Source organism: Pongo pygmaeus, chromosome 22 (assembly GCF_028885625.2).
Source record: "Pongo pygmaeus isolate AG05252 chromosome 22, NHGRI_mPonPyg2-v2.0_pri, whole genome shotgun sequence".
NCBI classification, from domain to species: Eukaryota; Metazoa; Chordata; class Mammalia; order Primates; family Hominidae; genus Pongo; species Pongo pygmaeus.
In genome coordinates this window covers 46,178,042-46,197,144 of record NC_072395.2, presented here as the reverse complement: position 1 = coordinate 46,197,144, position 19,103 = coordinate 46,178,042, and the positions used below count along the sequence as shown (strand labels likewise).

At 41.6% G+C, this 19,103-nt stretch overlaps 1 protein-coding gene across 1 annotated transcript in view; it reads right to left on the bottom strand.

Annotated features, from left to right (window-relative positions):
- Positions 1-5,697, bottom strand: part of IFNAR1 (interferon alpha and beta receptor subunit 1) — a 30,157-nt gene extending 24,460 nt beyond the window's left edge. Inside the window, exon 1 of the mRNA XM_054468293.2 lies at positions 5,448-5,697. Coding sequence (XP_054324268.2) covers positions 5,448-5,523 — 76 coding nt within the window. The 5' untranslated portion in view covers positions 5,524-5,697. The remainder of the gene's footprint in view (positions 1-5,447) is intronic.
- Positions 5,698-19,103: the final 13,406 nt, after the last annotated feature.

Genomic DNA, 19,103 nt, shown 5'->3' with positions numbered 1-19,103 from the left:
TCTTGCTAACATCACTCTCCCAGACTACACTGTGTGTGTGTGTGTGTTTGCTTTGTTTAATTGCTGTTTAATTGTTGTTAATCCTGTGCCAAGGATCAGCTTGAGCTATAAACTTAAGGTCTCTCCTGAGCCTTTCCCTAGGTATGTACAGTGACTTTCTAATTTTCCCCATAAATGCAGTTGTTTTTTAACGTCCTAGTCTTTAATATCTGGCTTCCAAAAGTAAAAGAGAAAAATGAAGCAGAGGGAGATTTCTAGCCCTTTAAATCCATGGGGCAGGGGGGTGAGTGGGGAGGGGGTTGTAACAATGAGTAAGGTGTAACAACAACAACCGCCCATCTCTTTGTGCTTTTGTGATGAGAAGGAGCAATGAGCAATCAGAGCACAGATCCCAGATAGCTGGATGGTGGGTTTCTTTTTGCCCACCTGATTCCTGTAAGTTGTGTGCAGATTGCTCTAATAACGTGCACAGCTGTCTGCTAAGGGTTGAGAGGTGGAAGATGGGTAGCTGCTACTGTACTAAGAGCTCAAATAGACCAAAATTAACTGCAATTTACCATCTAAGCCTGTCTCCTGGAAGTTGTAAGCCTTCAATAGACTCCAGAGTTCCAAAATAGTTACATCAGATTCTGCCAGTACAATTCTTGTCTAGGTGAGGAGACAGATTCCTGGTGCTTTCTACTCTGCCATCTTTCCAGAATCCTCAAAAGAAGTATTTGTAAAAACTGCTTCTTTGTGTTAAACATAAATCTCCAACTAGATTGCAAGTTCCTTAAGGGCAGAATCTATATTGCTTCATACTTGATTTGCATTTTTTCAGAGTATACAGCATGATGGTGCGTTCACAGGAACTCCTTAAATATCATAAAGGACTGATCTCTCACTTTGATAAGCTATATATTTTTTAAAAGACCAGCTTTTAAATTTATTTATGGTTCCTACAATTTTTTTTTACTTCTGCCTTGGGGCAATCATGTTATCTCGTTGTAGACTTGTTCTACCACAGGGGTTCTTGTATAGAACTTTCTTAATTGTGACAGCTTCTTGCTCTTTCCAGTTAGATCTTATAGTATGGGGTCAAAAGGGGAGACAGCTGAGAAAACACTGTCTTTTTTTTTTTTTTTTTTTTTTTAATTTAATGTGGTACCCATCAGGTATCCCCATCCTCAATTTTCTGTTTCATACTTGGAGTCTCTAAAACTTCATCCCTGAATAGAATACATCACATCCCCTTATCCCACTCTAGAATTCTTAACTTGCTTCTCATCCATTTGTTAGAATTTATAGATTCTATGCAGCCAAAGGGTAGCAACTGGGTTTACAGAGTTTAACAAAAGATCTGATGGCATTTGTAGTATTTACAATATCTTGTGCAGAATATTATAATTCTAGTAATTTTCGGCCTTGAGACAAGAATAGAAAATGTTATAGGGTACAGCTAGCGATTTCCTCAGGGAGAAAAAAAATCCTTTACTGCTAAAAGAAGGAGACCCTGAAGTTACAGGCATGTTGGCATTTGGAAGACCAACGAATAACTGACTGATAAATGGACGGGGGCTTGGAAATAAAGTTATTAAACAGGATTTTAGTTTTCACAGATTTTGCTCTATTAGTATTGGCAATCTCCTTTTAATAATTTTTTCATAAATTGTTATGTAACATTAACATACAATATATTAATTTACTAGTATATTAAAATGTTTTATATTAGTATATTAACAATTATTACCCCACATGTAAATGTATAAATGGACATTTAATCTAATATATATATAATGCATTTATAATTCTGGTTGCTTTCAACCTTTCACATTCATCTTCATGACCAAAATGGTTTACTATATCTTTAAGTCTGACATAAATCCAAATATAGATATCTGTACAAATATGTAAGTAAATGTCTTCCCATATTTTGGATAGTTTTCTTAATCTAGAGTCCTAGAATTGCATTTACTAGGCTAAAAGGTATATTTATACAACTTCTGAAAGACTGAGCAACATTACAATCTCACTGAGTTAACTTTCAGGATCAGCTTGAGCTGTAAACTTAAGGTCTTGAGTTTTCAACATGATTTTTTTTTGGGGAAAAAGTAGGTAGTTACGTAAACCAAAAATAAAATTCTAAGTCCCCCAACCATCAGAATGGACCCCTTCTCCTGACCAAGGGCATTCCAAAGCTAACCTGAAAAACTACTTCAGGCCATGATGGGAAGCGAGGTTTGGATATGCCTCATTATACACTCCTCTCTTCTGGAATTCAGAAAAAGCTAACCACCATTAACAACAACACAGACGTTAAGTTTCACAAGAAACAGTTACAATCTATTCTCTCTGAAGCCTGCTATCTGCAGGCCTCATCTGCATCAAGGGTGTCCATTGTTTTTGCTTCCGTGGGCCACACTGGAAGAACAACTGTCTTGGGCCACACACAAAATATACTAAGAATATCTGATGAGCTAAAAAACAAACAAACAAAAAAACAGAAAGAAAACAAACAAAACAAAAACCCCTCATGTTTTAAGAAAGTTTACGAATTTGTGTTGTGCTGCATTCAAAGCCGTCATGGGCTGCATGCAGCCAGTGGGCTGTGGGTTGGACAAGCTTGATCCGCATGATAAAATTTTGGTCTCCACAACCCCTTAGGACATCCCAGACATTCCTTTCCATTGATTTCAACCAATTACCAATCAGAAAATCTTTAAATCTACCTATGACCTGGAAGCCTTGCTTTGAGTTGTCCTGCCTTTCCAGATCGAACCAATCAAATGTACATCTTAGATGTACTGATTGATATGTCTCCCTAAAATGTATAAAAGCAAGCTGGACCTTGACCACCTTGGGCACATGTGGCCAGGACCTCTTGAGGCTGTGTCATGAATGCATACTTAACCCTGGCAAAATAAACTTTCTAAGTTGATTTCAGACCGGTCTCAGATATTTTTGGGCTCACAGTTAACTGAAAGATACTGATAATTAGGCCCTTAACATACAAGTGGACAATCAGGAATTTAAATTGTTTGGCCTTTGAGAAAACAGTCTAGTCTGGTTAAGCCCCAAGGCTATTAGGCCAGACTCAGGATTTGACTCCCCACTCCTCCACGGACTGGCCTATACAGCCTCAGGCAAGTTACTCGATCTCTCCGTTGCTGAGTTTCCTTGTCTGTTAACTAAGGATAACAGTATCTACGCTGCTCTGAAAGCTTAATGAGTTTATACCTTTAAAACACTTAGATTAGTGCCGGGCACACAGCTAAGAGCTTAAGAAATGATAAATGCCTATAAGTTATATCTTGCCACCTGTCCTCTAACCTAATTTTAAATTAATTTCTTAATGCGCACCCTCCTGGAATGTCAATTTTATATGAAAATTCTGGGAAAGCTCTTTTCACATCAAACCAAACACGAGTTTAATGCAAGTTTTTCATAAACAAAAGACTTCAAAGAAATTACTATGGGATGCACCAGGACCCTAGTACCCACATCCTAGGAAAAGTATACTACATATTTGTGGAAAAGTTTGAGAAATAGGATATCATGTACCACACAGGTATATGGTTTCCTAAGCCAACAGGTAAAGTATTTTGAACTCACTTGCAGGCTCACAGACCACCTGGACTCCTGAAGTGGGATGCTAGCCCTGATTCTCTTTGGGTACCCCTCCTCACTACAAAATTACCTCTCACTCTCTATCAACCTTGTAATAGTTGCCATTCCCCCATGCATCCCAAGTAAGTATGAAGAATTTCAGCAAATTAGCCTGGTGACGCCCTGCCTTTGTATTTTTCTTTTATTATTTTTGTAAAAGAAAAAAAAAATCTCAGGACCTCTCCCAACTTTCTTATGCAAAAGGGAAGTTAGTTGAGCCCAGAGGCCAAGTGACTGCAACACCCTCTTCCAAATGAATGGCTGTTACTAGCATTATGCTTCAGCCAAATCCCCAAGGAAGGATAAAAAGACTCAACCATCTGCGAAGGGCTACCCCCACAGATCATTCATAAGTCAATTCTTTGCTGGTCTCCCATAAACAAGGGGATGCCAACTGTAACTTCAGGTCTACAACCTGAGTCTAGTTCCTAAAACTAAAGTCTAAAGCATAAATAGACTGGGCGCGGTGGCTCACACCTGTAATCCCAGAACTTTGGGAGGCTGAAGTGGATTGTCTGAGGTCAGGAGTTCGAGACTAGCCTGGCCAACACGGCAAAACCCCACCTCTACTAAAAATACAAAAAATAGCCGGATGTGGTGGCGTGCACCTGTAATTCCAGCTATTCAAGAGGCTGAGGCAGGAGAATCGCCCGAACCTGGGAGGCAGAGGTTGCAGTGAGCTGAGATCACACCTCTGCACACCAGCCTGGGCAACAGGCTGTCTCAAAAAAAAAGTATAAATAAAAACGTCTTCCCATATTTTGGACAGTTTTCTTAGTCTTGGGTCCTAGAATTGCATTTAGTAGTTTAAAAAGTATGACTATTTTTATGACTTCTGAAAGACTGAGCTACATTACAATTTCATTGAGATAACATTTCATTGAGTTTTGAACATGATTATTTCTTTGGGAAAAAAGTAGGTAGTTAAGTAAACCAAAAATAAAATTCTAAGCCCCCAACAATGTGAATGGACCTCTCCTCTAAACAAATGGCATTCCAAAGTTAACCTGAAAAACTAGTTCAGGCCTTCCACACTGACAATGTCAATTACAAGCTTATCTTCTCAGTTGCCAAAGTCAAGACTCCACCTACCCAGAGGCATCTGCATAACTGACTCTCTTTACTCTCTTTTTCTCTTCAAGACACTCATGGTATCTTAAAATACAGATGTCTTGGGCACTAACTACAGTCTCACAGAACTATTTGCCTCACTAACTTCCTGCCTCACCTCCTGAAAACCTCTGGAAAACCAGTCACAGATGTGTCTGTGGCTCATGTTTTTCCCGGATGCGCCCTGAAGCAGGCTTAGTAAACCTCCAGGACTGAGAATTATGCCTCAGTCACTCCGACTGTCATTTTTTATTGGCCTGTATGAATCTTGAGGGCAGAGAAATCCTGGCCACACTTAGCTCACTCCCCCGTGGGACTGGGCGCCTATTTACCAGATTGAGGAAATGCATTTCGGGAAATGTTTTGTTTATTATCAAACAGATCAGCGGAGCCGCGGTACTTTCCCGGAAAGAAGCAAACTCGACACAAAGGTCTGGCACCGCCACTTCACGGGGGAGGGACCCGGGCGCGCCGGAGGACCCGTACACGGGCCACAGGCAAGCGGCGAGAGAGGACCCAGAACACCACTTTCTCCGGATTGATTTTCGAGCCCAGGTCGGGTTTAATCTTTGCCGCGGCAAAGTGGACCGAAGGTTTCCCAGACTGGGCGTCTGTCGCCCCCAACACCATCGTCGCCCCCGTAGCCCAGCTGCGCGCCCTACTGCGCCGAGACCCTCCTCCCCGCCTCTCACCTGCGGCTGCGGACAACACCCATGGCGCCACGGCGACGAGCACTAGGGTCGTCGCGCCCAGGAGGGCGACCATCATCTGGGTGCCGCCGCAGGTCCCACCAGTCACATCTCCGCGGACGCGCCGCCCCGCTTAGCTTCCATCGCCCCGTCCTAAGTCACACCGCCCCTCTGCGCACGCGCTGCCCCTCTTAGCGCTCACCGCCCCTCTGCGCACGCGCCGCCTCTCCTGGCCCACACCGCCCCTCTGCGCACGCGCGGTCCCTCAGCGCACGCGTCTTTCTTCCTAGCCCGCAGCCCCTTTCCAAGCTCCCATTGCAGCATCGTAGTTGCACCACCCCGTGCGTGCGCGCCTTAGAAATTGCAGGCCTCTTGCATCCTCTTCCTCACTCTTTCCGGCCAGTGGCAGATCTGGAGCGGTTCACCATCGCATTCCAGGAAGACTCCGCCTCACCGGAGGCCTTGACCTTCACAGGATCGCGGCACACACCTGCGCAGACCCAGCGATTTTGGAGTTCCCGCGTCTCTTCCACCTGTCTGCAGTCGGAGGGCGCGGGTGGGGTCCTGGTCGCGGCCCGGCGCTCTTCGTCCTCGCCCTTCTCCGCCCAGGGCGCTTGCTGACCCTAGAGCCTTGGACAGTGGCGTTGGGAGTCCCCAGCGGCCTGGGAACCAGATGAGGCTGGAAGGAGGAAGTGGCTGAGCGACCAGACCGTTACTGTGTGCAGAGCGAGAGCGGCGCAGAGGCGGTGGAGCGCTCGTTTTCGGGGCGACTTGGCTGAGGGGCGAGATGGTCCCTTTTACCGCCACAGGCCCTGGGCCGAGGGGCTCCAAACAGCAGTCGCTAGGCTGTTTTGGTCGTCGAGCTTTATCAGTAAACAATTCGAGCCCACCGTTCGAATGATTATTTAATTAAATTCCTCAGTAATAGATCAAGTGCATTGTGAAAATATGCGAAATAAAATTTAAATGATGAGATAAAATAAGGAATCAAATACTTCGTTGTTGTAACAACCAAGCAATTAATTAGCAATTACATAATTAAATGAATGTTTGTAAAGAACAATGCAATGGAACATATATATATATATATATATATATATATTTTTTTTTTTTTTTTTGAGTCGAAGTCTTGCTCTGTCGCCTGGGGTGGAGTGCAGTGGCGCGATCTCGGCTCACTGCAACCTCCGCCTCCCGGGTTCAAGCGATTCTCCTGCCTCAGCCTCCTGAGTAGCTGAGATTACAGCCGTGCGCTATTACGCCCGGCTAGTTTTTGTATTTTTAGTAGAGATGGGATTTCCGCTGTGTTACCCAGGCTGGTCTGGAACTCCTGACCTGAAGTGATCCGCTCGCCTCGGCCTCCCAAAGTGCTGGGATTGCAGGCGTGAGTCACCACGCCCAGGGGAAATATGCCTATTTTAAAAACGTCTTAGAGGTATAATTTATGTATCATGAAATTCACACAGTTTGAGTGAATAATGATTTTTAGGCAATCTATCCAGTTGTTAGGTATCGTTTAAAAAACTTTGAATTATCACTTTATGATTCATCGATTTGGGGGTTTGATTCTGAGTGTGTCAGTACTTCGTTTTAACAACATCAAAGGTGGAAAAACACCCCATGAAGATACGTGGATCCAAATGGAAGAGGAAAAATTCCTGGTTGCGATTACAAAATAATACTTATTTTAAAAGCCTTTCAAATGACTCTGCATGTCTAAATTAAAATTTCCATTTCCTGCTGTCCAAAAGTTCTTGCAAACTAGTTGGAATAGGATGCATTTTTATATTTAGAACAATGAGCTCAAAACGACTGAAACGTTTAATTAGATTTTTGAACACATTGACAATTTCCTCCCCTCTTCTTCCTCCTTTCCTAAGATTTTCAGTCTTCCACATCTTAATACAACCTATTATAAACATTGAATTGTATTTTAATAAAATTGGATTGTGCTTTAATAAAATTTGCCACAGCTGTGACACCCTGTGGTAAGTACTTCGTGTACTTTAGTTTCAACTTTTTTGCTGTAATAATTTGTTTAAGGATAAGACATGAATTAATTTCCCCTGTGGTGCTAGCTCTGTAACCTTAACCCAGAACCTCCCTTCTCTCCTTTATTCTAGTCAAAACAGTCCATTAGAGATTGCACTGGCGGTTTTTCCATATAGCATGTTCTTTTTCACCTTTTTTGGTGGGGAGGGGAGAGGGAGTCTTGCTCTGTTGCCCAGGCTGAAGTGCAACGGCATGATCTTGGCTCCCAGCAAACTCTGCCTCCTGAGTTCAAGCGATTCTTCTGCCTCAGCCTCCCAAGTAGCTGGGACTACAGGCGTGTGCCACTGCGCCTGGCTCATTTTTGTATTTTTAGTAGAGACGGGGTTTTGCCATGTTGGCCGGGCTGGTCTTGAACTCCTGGCCTCAAGTAATTCACCTACCTCAGCCTCCCAGAGTGTTGGGATTACACGAGTGAGCCACCACACCCAGTCCCGTTTTTACTTTTTGCTTGGAAATAATTTCAAATTACAGACAAGTTGCAAAAATAGTAAGATAGCTCCCACATACCCTTTGCCCTGATTCGGCAAATCGTTAATATTTTGCCATATCTGCACTCCCTCTTTAAATACACATACGAAGTCATATATGTATGTTATTTATTTTCCTGAACTTCTTTAGCTTTCTTTAATCCAGAGTAATTCCCTGGCCATTGTCTTTCATGTCATGGACATTTTTTTGATTTGGGTTTTTTTTTTTTTTAAACACAGGCCAACTATTTTATAGAATGCTTCTCCAATTTGGACTTGTCTGATGGTTTCTCCTGATTAAGTTCAGATTATGCGTACCTGGCTTGTGTGGTGTCCTCAGTCTATTCACAGGCACATTAAGTTTATTAGTACCTCATATGTGATGTTAATTTTGATCATTTATCAAAGTATTATAGTTACAGTCTCCATTGTATAGTTACTATTCCGCCCGCTATCGACCTCCCCTCCCACCCCACCTCCTGCAGCTAATTGGTGGGAAGACACTCGGAAATCTTGCAAATATTCTGCTGTTCATCAAACTTTTCTTCTAGAATTAACATCCATTAATCATCCTTGCCTGAACTATCCTACCTGTGATGGTCATGAACTGGTAAGTTTTCAACCCCAACCCTCTCACTACAAATATTAGTTGACGCAATTTAAGAAAGAGCTTTTCTTTCTTTCCATTTATTTTTATTTATTTATTTATTCGAGATGATGCTTCGCTCTTGTTGCCCAGGCTGGAGTGCAATGGCGCCATCTCGGTTCACTGCAACCTTTGCCTCCTGGGTTCAAGAAATTCTCTTGCCTCAGCCTCTCGAGTAGCTGGGATTACAGGCATGTGCCACCATGCCCGGCTAATTGTGTATTTTTAGTAGAAACGGGGTTTCTTCATGTTGGTTAGGCTGGTCTCAAACTCCTGAACTCAGGTGATCTGCCCGCCTCGGCCTCTCAAAGTGCCGGGATTACAGGCGTGAGCCACTGCACCTAGCCTCCATTTATTATTGTTATTATTATTTTTTGAGACAGAGTTTTGCTCTTGTTGCCCAGGCTGGAGAGCAGTAGCACGATCTCGGCTTACTGCAACCTCTGCCTCCTGGGTTCCAGCATTTTTCCTACCTCAGCCTCCTGAGTAGCTGGGATTACAGGCGCCTGCCACCATGCCTGGCTAATTTTTTAGTAGAGACGGGGTTTCGCCATGTTGGGCAGGCTGGTCTCCAACTCCCGACCTCAGGTGATCCGCTCGCCTTGGCCTTCCAAAGTGCTGGGATTACAGGCGTGAGCCACCGCGCCCGTTCTCCATTTATTATTAGTATAGACTCACAGATTCTTATTTTATTTCATTGGTTATAGTTCATTGCTATCCTTATTTAAATTTTTAAAATTAATGCACAACTTTTAGAGGAGTTTTAGGTTTACAGACAGTGTGGAGAGTTCTTATATACCCCCTCATCCCAAGCCTGCTTTCAGTTTCCCGTTGTTAACATCTTGCATTGGAGTGGTACATTTCTTACAGCTGATGAACGTATACTGATACATTATTATTAACTAAAGTCCAGAGTTTACGTAAGAGTTCTTTCTTGGTGTTGTACATTCTATGGGTTTTTACAATGTATAATTTTTACTGGTAGAAGGCATCCCAGTTACCTGCACAGCAAATTCGACTGAGGGGCATAAGGCGGAAAAAGAGACTGAGGCAAGTTTCAGAGCAGGAGTGGAAGTTTATTTTAAAAGGCTTTGGAACGGGAAAGAAAGGAAAGTACACTTGGAAGAGACCCAAGCGGGCAACTTGAAGGACACGTGCAGCGTTTAACTGTGATTCTAGGATTTATAGGCTGGCCCACTTCTGGGGTCTTGTACCCCTTTCCCATGATTCTTCCCTTAGGGTGGGCTGCCCGCCTGCGCAGTGCCCTTCTTACGCTTGGGAGGTGAACATGTGCAGTGTGTTTAGGAAGTTGTGCGCATGCCCATCTGAAGATTTCTTCCCTTTTCCGATGGCGTGCCCCCGGAAGGTCATACTCTGCCATTTTGTCTCTTAATGTGCCTGCTCGAGCTCACTCACCCAATGCCGGAGATTATTGGAAGCTCTTTTTGCTTCTCCCTGGCGCCTACATTCAATTAACACTCTAATGTAATCGCTGTGGACCATTAGGAGATAATTCGGCGCTGGGTGCTGAATTATTTTTAGAGAGGCAATGTGATTGTTGAACCATCACCTGACGTTCCTGGTGGGTGGGGGAAGAGCCGTCTTCTGCCCCTCTCATACCTAACCACTTGCAACATAATGTCGTGTATCTACCATTACAGCATCGTACAGAGGCATTTCACCGCCCTAAATATCTCCTGTGCTCTACCAATTCACCTTCCTTATTTATTTTAATGCTCAAATTGTCCCAGATTTGGCCAGTGGCAGCCACTTCAAGCTGACTCTTGTTCCTTCTGCTAATATGCTCATAATTTTTTCTAACACTTTTTTACTTTCTAGCACAAGATGTTCCAAATTCATCTTATATTTTTCCTGCGCAGCCCTAAAATCAGCCATTTCTTCAAGGGGCCCTGCTTTTTGTTGTTGTTGTTGTTGTTTTTATTGGGGGATGGTATTTAGAAACCAATATATGGGCACTAAAACTTTTTGTTTTAATTAAGGAAGTAAATTACTGTTGAGTGTATATTTTATCTTTCCCTTTTTGGCTAACAAAGAAAAAGTCGTTCCTTGTGTATTTCACTTTCTGGAAAAAGACATGTTAGAAACATCTGTGCTTTAGAGCATGTTTCCACAGGATTACATGGCAGATTTCCCACACTGTGAAATTGAACTCTTGTTTCTTCACATTGTCAGCCGTATTTGCTGTACATAGTCCAACACTATTGCTGACTAAGGAATGTATTTTAGTTTGTCATATTGTAGAAAGAAGAACAAGGGGCATGTGGCTTTTTGTCTTTTGCTATTAAGAACCCCCAAAGCAGTTTCTAAACACTGTCACCAATTACGAAATTTTGTAAAGAACCAAAACGAATGAGTATCATATGACTTTAAACACTCTCGGAAAGAAATTGTGGGGGTTTGCTTTTCTGGAAAATGTCTTCCTAATGTGATGGCTTCATACTGTGATTAGCTAATATGTCAAGGCTGCTGTTATCTTATTCACTTGTGTATTAATAGTACTATCTTTAATTTCCAATTTATTTGCAAGAATCTTGTCACATCCATTTTGTGAGCATTAATTTAGTTAAAACTAGCTAACGACCTGTAAACACACATCAAGCCAAGTAAACGGCTAGACATAGTCATAAGCTCCAAAAATGTACAAGCAGAAGCATCGCTGCACATTTCCACCTTGTGAGTTTCTCACTCTGTTCTCAAGTGTGTCACACATCACTGAATGTGACGTGATCCTCTGGCATTTGGACCGAGTGAAGGTGCTCGTGCTAGGTTATATATCAAATATCAAAAGCTTAATTTATTTCTTATTAAAGAATGTAAATAGAATTTCATTGCACTTCAGTGGACCCTGAATTCCAACACAAACCCCTAGGGTGGGTGCACCCTGGATTAGAAATCACTGCTTTAGAAACTTCCAGAAGAATAAATTCACTTCTTTCTGGGAGGAGAGGTTGGTAGATGAAAGGAGAAGAGTTCTAGCTGAGTAGCAGCCCAGTGGCACAGACTTTGAGGGTGTACAAACACTAGCTCCGGGATGTTCAGGAAGGAATCTGAGCCGTTCTACTCTGGAGTCTCCAGAATGTCTTTCTCCTTGGTGCTTTATCATCCTATACATTTCCTCATCCCAGTAGGCAGGCAATTCAGTAAAAGATAGTAGTGAAGCTGGCACAGTGGCTCACACCTGTAATCCCAGCACTTTGAGAGGCTGCAGCAAGAGGATCACTTGAGCCCAGGAGTTTGAGACCAGCCTGGACAACAAAGTGAGACCCCCATATCTGCAAAAAATACAAACAATTAGCTGGATGAGGTGGCAGAGGCCTGTGGTCCTAGCTACTCAGGAGGCTGAGCCTGGAGAATCGCTTGAACCCCAGGAAGTCAAGGCTACAATGAGCCATGATCACACCACTGCACTTCAGCCTGGGCGACAGAGTGAGATGCTATTTCAAAATAGTAATAATGATGATGATGAAGCAAACAGTGGGAACACTAAACTAGTTTAGTGGTGAGGGATATAGATTGCAGCAGGTGACCTGCAGTAAGAGATGTTTAAGGGGAGGCAGAGTATAAGTAGGAAAAGAAGAGGGATACAGCATTCTAAATAAAGGGAACAGCATATTTGAAGGTCTAGTCTGTGTTCACATAGCTTGAGGAAAGATTGAGTGTGGCTGCATGCTCACTGCATACTGAGAAAGATGTCTGTTTTTAAGCAGTAACATGGAAGACAGCCATATGCCTTTTCAAGTGGTACTAAGTATCTCTTAAACAGAGACTGGCCTACTGGTTAAGAGTCGAGTTCTGAAGTTCACTTAGGTTGCTATCCCACCTCCATCACTCTGGGATCTTGGGCAAGTTACTTAATCTTTTTTCCTGCTTCCTCATGGGGACTATAACAATATCTATATCATAGTGGTGTGATGAATTTTTAATCAGTTAATGCACATCAAGAGCTTAGTTTAGTGTCTGGCACAGTGTGCTCAGTAATTTTGGCTATTTTTTTCTGACCATCGTGGTTATTGTTTTTCCTACTTCAGGAGGGCTCAGAGGGAAGATCTAGTTTTTCTGGAGAAAACCTGAAGGATCAAATAGCCCCAATGATCAAAACTTCATAGTCTGCAACCTCAATTGAGCTGAAATTAAAAACCTACACTTACTTCAAATCTCTACCCTACAACTTTTCTTCTGATTTTCAACAGATGTTCCTCCACCCAGCTCCTAGTTTCTTGGAAAATACAGTCAACAGATCAGGTTTCAGCTCTCCATCACCAAAACTTCAAACTCACCTGCACCTGCTTCCATTCTGTCTTTCCGTGTCATTGGGAAGACATCCTTCTTTCAGTCAAATGAAAATCTCTCTGTCCGGTTCTGTGAGCCACCCCTTCATAGGGATGGCTTTCCATTGATTATTTTTACGTTTTTGCATGACTTTATCTCCTCTCTTTAGTTTCTTCTCATTAACAGTTAAACTTTTCAAGTCTCTCCCAATTTAAAAAGGCGTATATGCTGCATTCACTCCAGAAGCTGTCCTTCCTGTTATTATTCGTAGCCAAATCTGTCTACATTTGTCCACAACTATCTTTGTTTTCTCACTTATGTATTCCTCAGCCCACTAAGCTTATCTTTCTGTCGCATTTTGCTTATTCTCTTCTCACCCAGATCATCAGCTAATTTCTAGTATTCAGATCTATTAGACATTTTATAGCCTTGATTTTACTTGACTTCTCCATAGCATTTGGTATCTATCATTCCCCATGCTCTTCTTCTCATGATTCCATACTCGTTTGCTGTTGCATCTGTCTTTCTGGCCATTCTTCTCAATCTCCAGGACAACCCCCTCCACTGCTTGTGACTCAAATATTAGTGTCCCTCACTGCTTTGTCCTGGCTCATCTTCTTTTCTCATCTCCCATAGTGGTCTCTTCCTCTTCTGTGAGTTCACTGACTGTCATTTATGCTCATGGCTCCCAAATTGGTCTTCAGCCTAGATTTCTTTCCTGATATCCAGATTTTGTATCTATCTGTGTATTGGAAAGAGGAGGATGAGCTTTTATTCCCCTAATGATTCTGCTCCTTATTTGAGGAGTCTGGCTCCATCCCAAAATCTTGTGCGTGATCTTTCAATCCCGACCACAGAAATTACAAAGCTTTGTCTGCCAGTCCTCATGGGGAGAAACTGCCCTCCCCACAGCAGACTTCCATGTGCACTACAGTGCACTGCATTTTTCTAGAGGGATTTGTGGTTAAGGACTCAGCTTTCCCACCTCCCACACCACCTCTGGCCAACCCTGTTCATAAGCATATCTGCATTCCTGGCCATTCTGTAGGGGAAAAAGGAATACTGGGGTGCTGGTACCTCTTTTTGCTTCTTGCTTGCAGTTAATAAAGGCTTGGTTGTTATTTTCAGTTCAGCTCATTGTCCTAAATACTACCTGGACACCTGATTGCTTGACACCATTCAGTGGACCCTTTCTATTTGAGGACTTGTGTCTCTCCAGCTGAAGAAAATTTTCATGTATTATTTTTGTGGCTGGGGTTTGGTGAGCTTCTTGGATCGATGGGTTTATAGTTTTCATCAAGCTTGGAAAACTATTGGCCATTCTTTCCATTTTTTTCTTATCCTCTCTTTACTCTCCTTCAAAATGCACATATATTAGACTCCTTAAAGTTGTGTTCAATGCTATTCTTTCATTTTTCTTGTCCTTTCACCTGTGTCTTTCATTTTGAATAGTTTCTATCACTATGTCTTCAATTTCACTGCTCTTTTCTTCTACAGTGTCTAATCAGCTATTAGTCTGAATTCAGTATATTTTTCACCTCAGACATTGTACTGTTCATCTCTAGAAGTTGGATTTGGTCTTTTAAAAATATATTCCATGTCTTTCCTTAATATACTAATACTTTCTTTCATCTTCTTGAACATATAAAATATGGTTTCAATAACTGTTTTAATGTCCCAATCTACTAATTCTATCTACTGTTTCTATTGATTTACTTTTCTTCTTGTTAAATTAAATTTAGCCTAAAGCTGCCTCCTTACACATTTTAAGTTTGGCCTAAAGGCTTCTTTGTACATCATGAACTGTAGCCTACCTAGATGTGTAAACAGACTGTAATTTGCTTTTGTAACAAGTAGCGGAGTCTCAGCCAATCACAGCAGCTGAGTTTTGGCCAATCACAGGTGGCCAGCTGTTTAAGCCAGCTTCAATAAGGCAACAAAACAGCTGTGACCAATCCAGCTATTTCTGTATCTCACTTCTGTTTTCTGTACATCACTTTCCTTTTTCTGTTTAAAAATGTTATTGACCATGTGGCAGCCCTGAAGTTGCTCTGAACTTATTCTGGGGGCTGCCCAATTTATGAATTGTTCTTTGCTAAATTAAACTCTATTGAATTTAATTTGTTTAAATTTTTTTTTAAAAAAACACTCTCATTCATTATGGGTTGTATTTTCCTACCTTTTTTCATGCCTAGTAATTTTTTATTGGGTGCCAGACATTAAAAATTTCACATTGTTGGGTGCTGGATATTTCTTTATTCCTATAAATATTGCTTGAGTTTTATTCTGGGATCCAGCTGAGCTACTTGGAAATGGTTTGGTACTTTTGAGGCTTGCTTTTGTCAGAGAGGACCAGAGAAGTGTTTGGTGTAAGAGCACATTTGCCCCACTATTGAAGTAATAGTCCCCTGAGTATGCTACCTGATGCTTCATGAATTATGAGATTTTCCATGCTGGTTGGAAACTATTTTCAGCCCAGCATGAACCCTGGGGATTTATCCCTTTGCTTTTTTAGTGTGGTTCTTTCCCTGGCCTCAAGTTTCCTTACTACACATTGTCTGATCAGTAATTAGCCTAATACTCTTTGCAGCTCTTTGGAGCTTTTTCTGTGTGTGCAGCTCTGTCTTATCTGGTTCTCTACTCCATGAAATCTAGCTGCCCTGGCCTCCTTGGACTGCTAGCTGTGTTTCCTCGACCCACAGGGATATGGAGTCCTTCTCTCTATGCTGAGGCCTGGAAATTCTCTCCAGTAAGTCAGCTTGGGCAATTGTAGAGATCATCTCAATTGTTTCTCTTCTCTCAGGGATCACTGTCCTGAGTTTTTTATTGTCTAATATCTAAAAATATGTATTTTAAATCTTTTGTGCTGTTTTGGTTGTTTATTTATAGTTTAAGGTGAAAGAATAAATCTGCTCCATGTTACTCCATCATGGCCAGAAGCAGAAGTCTCATCCTTGCACCATGTTTTAAATACTTCCTCCCTTCCATTTTCTTTTTTTAAATTTTTTAATTTTTTAATTTTTATTTTATTATTATTATACTTTAGGTTTTAGGGTACATGTGTGCAATGTGCAGGTTAGTTACATATATATACATGTGCCATGCTGGTGCACTGCACCCACCAACTCGTCATCTAGCATTAGGTATATCTCCCAATGCTATCCCTCCCCACTCCCCCCACCCCACAACAGCCCCCATAGTGTGACGATCCCCTTCCTGTGTCCATGTGTTCTCATTGTTCAATTCCCACCTATGAGTGAGAATATGCGGTGTTTGGTTTTTTGTTCTTGCGATAGTTTACTGAGAATGATGATTTCCAATTTCATCCATGTCCCTACAAAGGACATGAACTCATCATTTTTTATGGCTGCATAGTATTCCATGGTGTATATGTGTCACATTTTCTTAATTCAGTCTATCATTGTTGGACATTTGGGTTGGTTCCAAGTCTTTTCTATTGTGAATAATGTCGCAATAAACATACGTGTGCATGTGTCTTTATAGCAGCATGATTTATAGTCCTTTGGGTATATACCCAGTAATGGGATGGCTGGGTCAAATGGAATTTCTAGTTCTAGATCACTGAGGAATCGCCACACTGACTTCCACAAGGGTTGAACTAGTTTACAGTCCCACCAACAGTGTAAAAGTGTTCCTATTTCTCCACATCCTCTCCAGCACCTGTTGTTTCCTGACTTTTTAATGATTGCCATTCTAACTGGTGTGAGATGGTATCTCATTGTGGTTTTGATTTGCATTTCTCTGATGGCCAGTGATGGTGAGCATTTTTTCATGTGTTTTTTGGCTGCATAAATGTCTTCTTTTGAGAAGTGTCTGTTCACGTCCTTCACCCACTTTTTGATGGGGTTGTTTGTTTTTTTCTTGTAAATTTGTTTGAGTTCATTGTAGATTCTGGATATTAGCCCTTTGTCAGATGAGTAGGTTGCGAAAATTTTCTCCCATTTTGTAGGTTCCCTGTTCACTCTGATGGTAGTTTCTTTTGCTGTGCAGAAGCTCTTTAGTTTAATTAGATCCCATTTGTCAATTTTGGCTTTTGTTGCCATTGCTTTTGGTGTTTTAGACATGAAGTCCTTGCCCATGCCTATGTCCTGAATGGTAATGCCTAGGTTTTCTTCTAGGGTTTTTATGGTTTTAGGTCTAACGTTTAAGTCTTTAATCCATCTTGAATTGATTTTTGTACAAGGTGTAAGGAAGGGATCCAGTTTCAGCTTTCTACATATGGCTAGCCAGTTTTCCCAGCACCATTTATTAAATAGGGAATCCTTTCCCCATTGCTTGTTTTTCTCAGGTTTGTCAAAGATCAGATAGTTGTAGATATGCGGCGTTATTTTTGAGGGCTCTGTTCTGTTCCATTGATCTATATCTCTGTTTTGGTACCAGTACCATGCTGTTTTGGTTACTGTAGCCTTGTAGTATAGTTTGAAGTCAGGTAGTGTGATGCCTCCAGCTTTGTTCTTTTGGCTTAGGATTGACTTGGCGATGAGGGCTCTTTTTTGGTTCCATATGAACTTTGAAGTAGTTTTTTCCAATTCTGTGAAGAAAGTCATTGGTAGCTTGATGGGGATGGCATTGAATCTGTAAATTACCTTGGGCAGTATGGCCATTTTCACGATATTGATTCTTCCTACCCATGAGCATGGAATGTTCTTCCATTTGTTTGTATCCTCTTTTATTTCCTTGAACAGTGGTTTGTAGTTCTCCTTGAAGAGGTCCTTCACGTCCCTTGTAAGTTGGATTCCTAGGTATTTTATTCTCTTTGAAGCAATTGTGAATGGGAGTTCACTCATGATTTGGCTCTCTGTTTGTCTGTTGTTGGTGTATAAGAATGCTTGTGATTTTTGTACATTGATTTTGTATCCTGAGACTTTGCTGAAGTTGCTTATCAGCTTAAGGAGATTTTGGGCTGAGACGATGGGGTTTTCTAGATATGCAATCATGTCGTCTGCAAACAGGGACAATTTGACTTCCTCTCTTCCTAATTGAATACCCATTATTTCCTTCTCCTGCCTAATTGCCCTGGCCAGAACTTCCAACACTATGTTGAACAGGAGTGGTGAGAGAGGGCATCCCTGTCTTGTGCCAGTTTTCAAAGGGAATGCTTCCAGTTTTTGCCCATTCAGTATGATATTGGCTGTGGGTTTGTCATAGATAGCTCTTATTATTTTGAGATACGTCCCATCAATACCTAATTTCTTGAGAGTTTTTAGCATGAAGGGTTGTTGAATTTTGTCAAAGGCCGTTTCTGCATCTATTGAGATAATCATGTGGTTTTTGTCTTTGGTTCTGTTTATATGCTGGATTACATTTATTGATTTGCATATATTGAACCAGCCTTGCATCCCAGGGATGAAGCCCACTTGATCATGGTGGATAAGCTTTTTGATGTGCTGCTGGATTCGGTTTGCCAGTATTTTATTGAGGATTTTTGCATCAATGTTCATCAAGGATATTGGTCTAAAATTCTCTTTTTTGGTTGTGTCTCTGCCCAGCTTTGGTATCAGGATGATGCTGGCCTCATAAAATGAGTTAGGGAGGATTCTCTCTTTTTCTATTGATTGGAATAGTTTCAGAAGGAGTGGTACCAGTTCCTCCTTGTACCTCTGGTAGAATTCGGCTGTGAATCCATCCGGTCCTGGACTTTTCTTGGTTGGCAAGCTATTGATTATTGCTACAATTTCAGCTCCTGTTATTGGTCTATTCAGAGATTCAACTTCTTCCTGGTTTAGTCTTGGGAGAGTGTATGTGTCGAGGAATTTATCCATTTCTTCTAGATTTTCTAGTTTATTTGCGTAGAGGTGTTTGTAGTATTCTCTGATGGTAGTTTGTATTTCTGTGGGATCGGTGGTGATATCCCCTTTATCATTTTTTATTGCATCTATTTGATTCTTCTCTCTTTTTTTCTTTATTAATCTTGCTAGCGGTCTATCAATTTTGTTGATCCTTTCAAAAAACCAGCTCCTGGATTCATTAATTTTTTGAAGGGTTTTTTGTGTCTCTATTTCCTTCAGTTCTGCTCTGATTTTAGTTATTTCTTGCCTTCTGCTAGCTTTTGAATGTGTTTGCTCTTGCTTTTCTAGTTCTTTTAATTGTGATGTTAGGGTGTCAATTTTGGATCTTTCCTGCTTTCTCTTGTGGGCATTTAGTGCTATAAATTTCCCTCTACACACTGCTTTGAATGCATCCCAG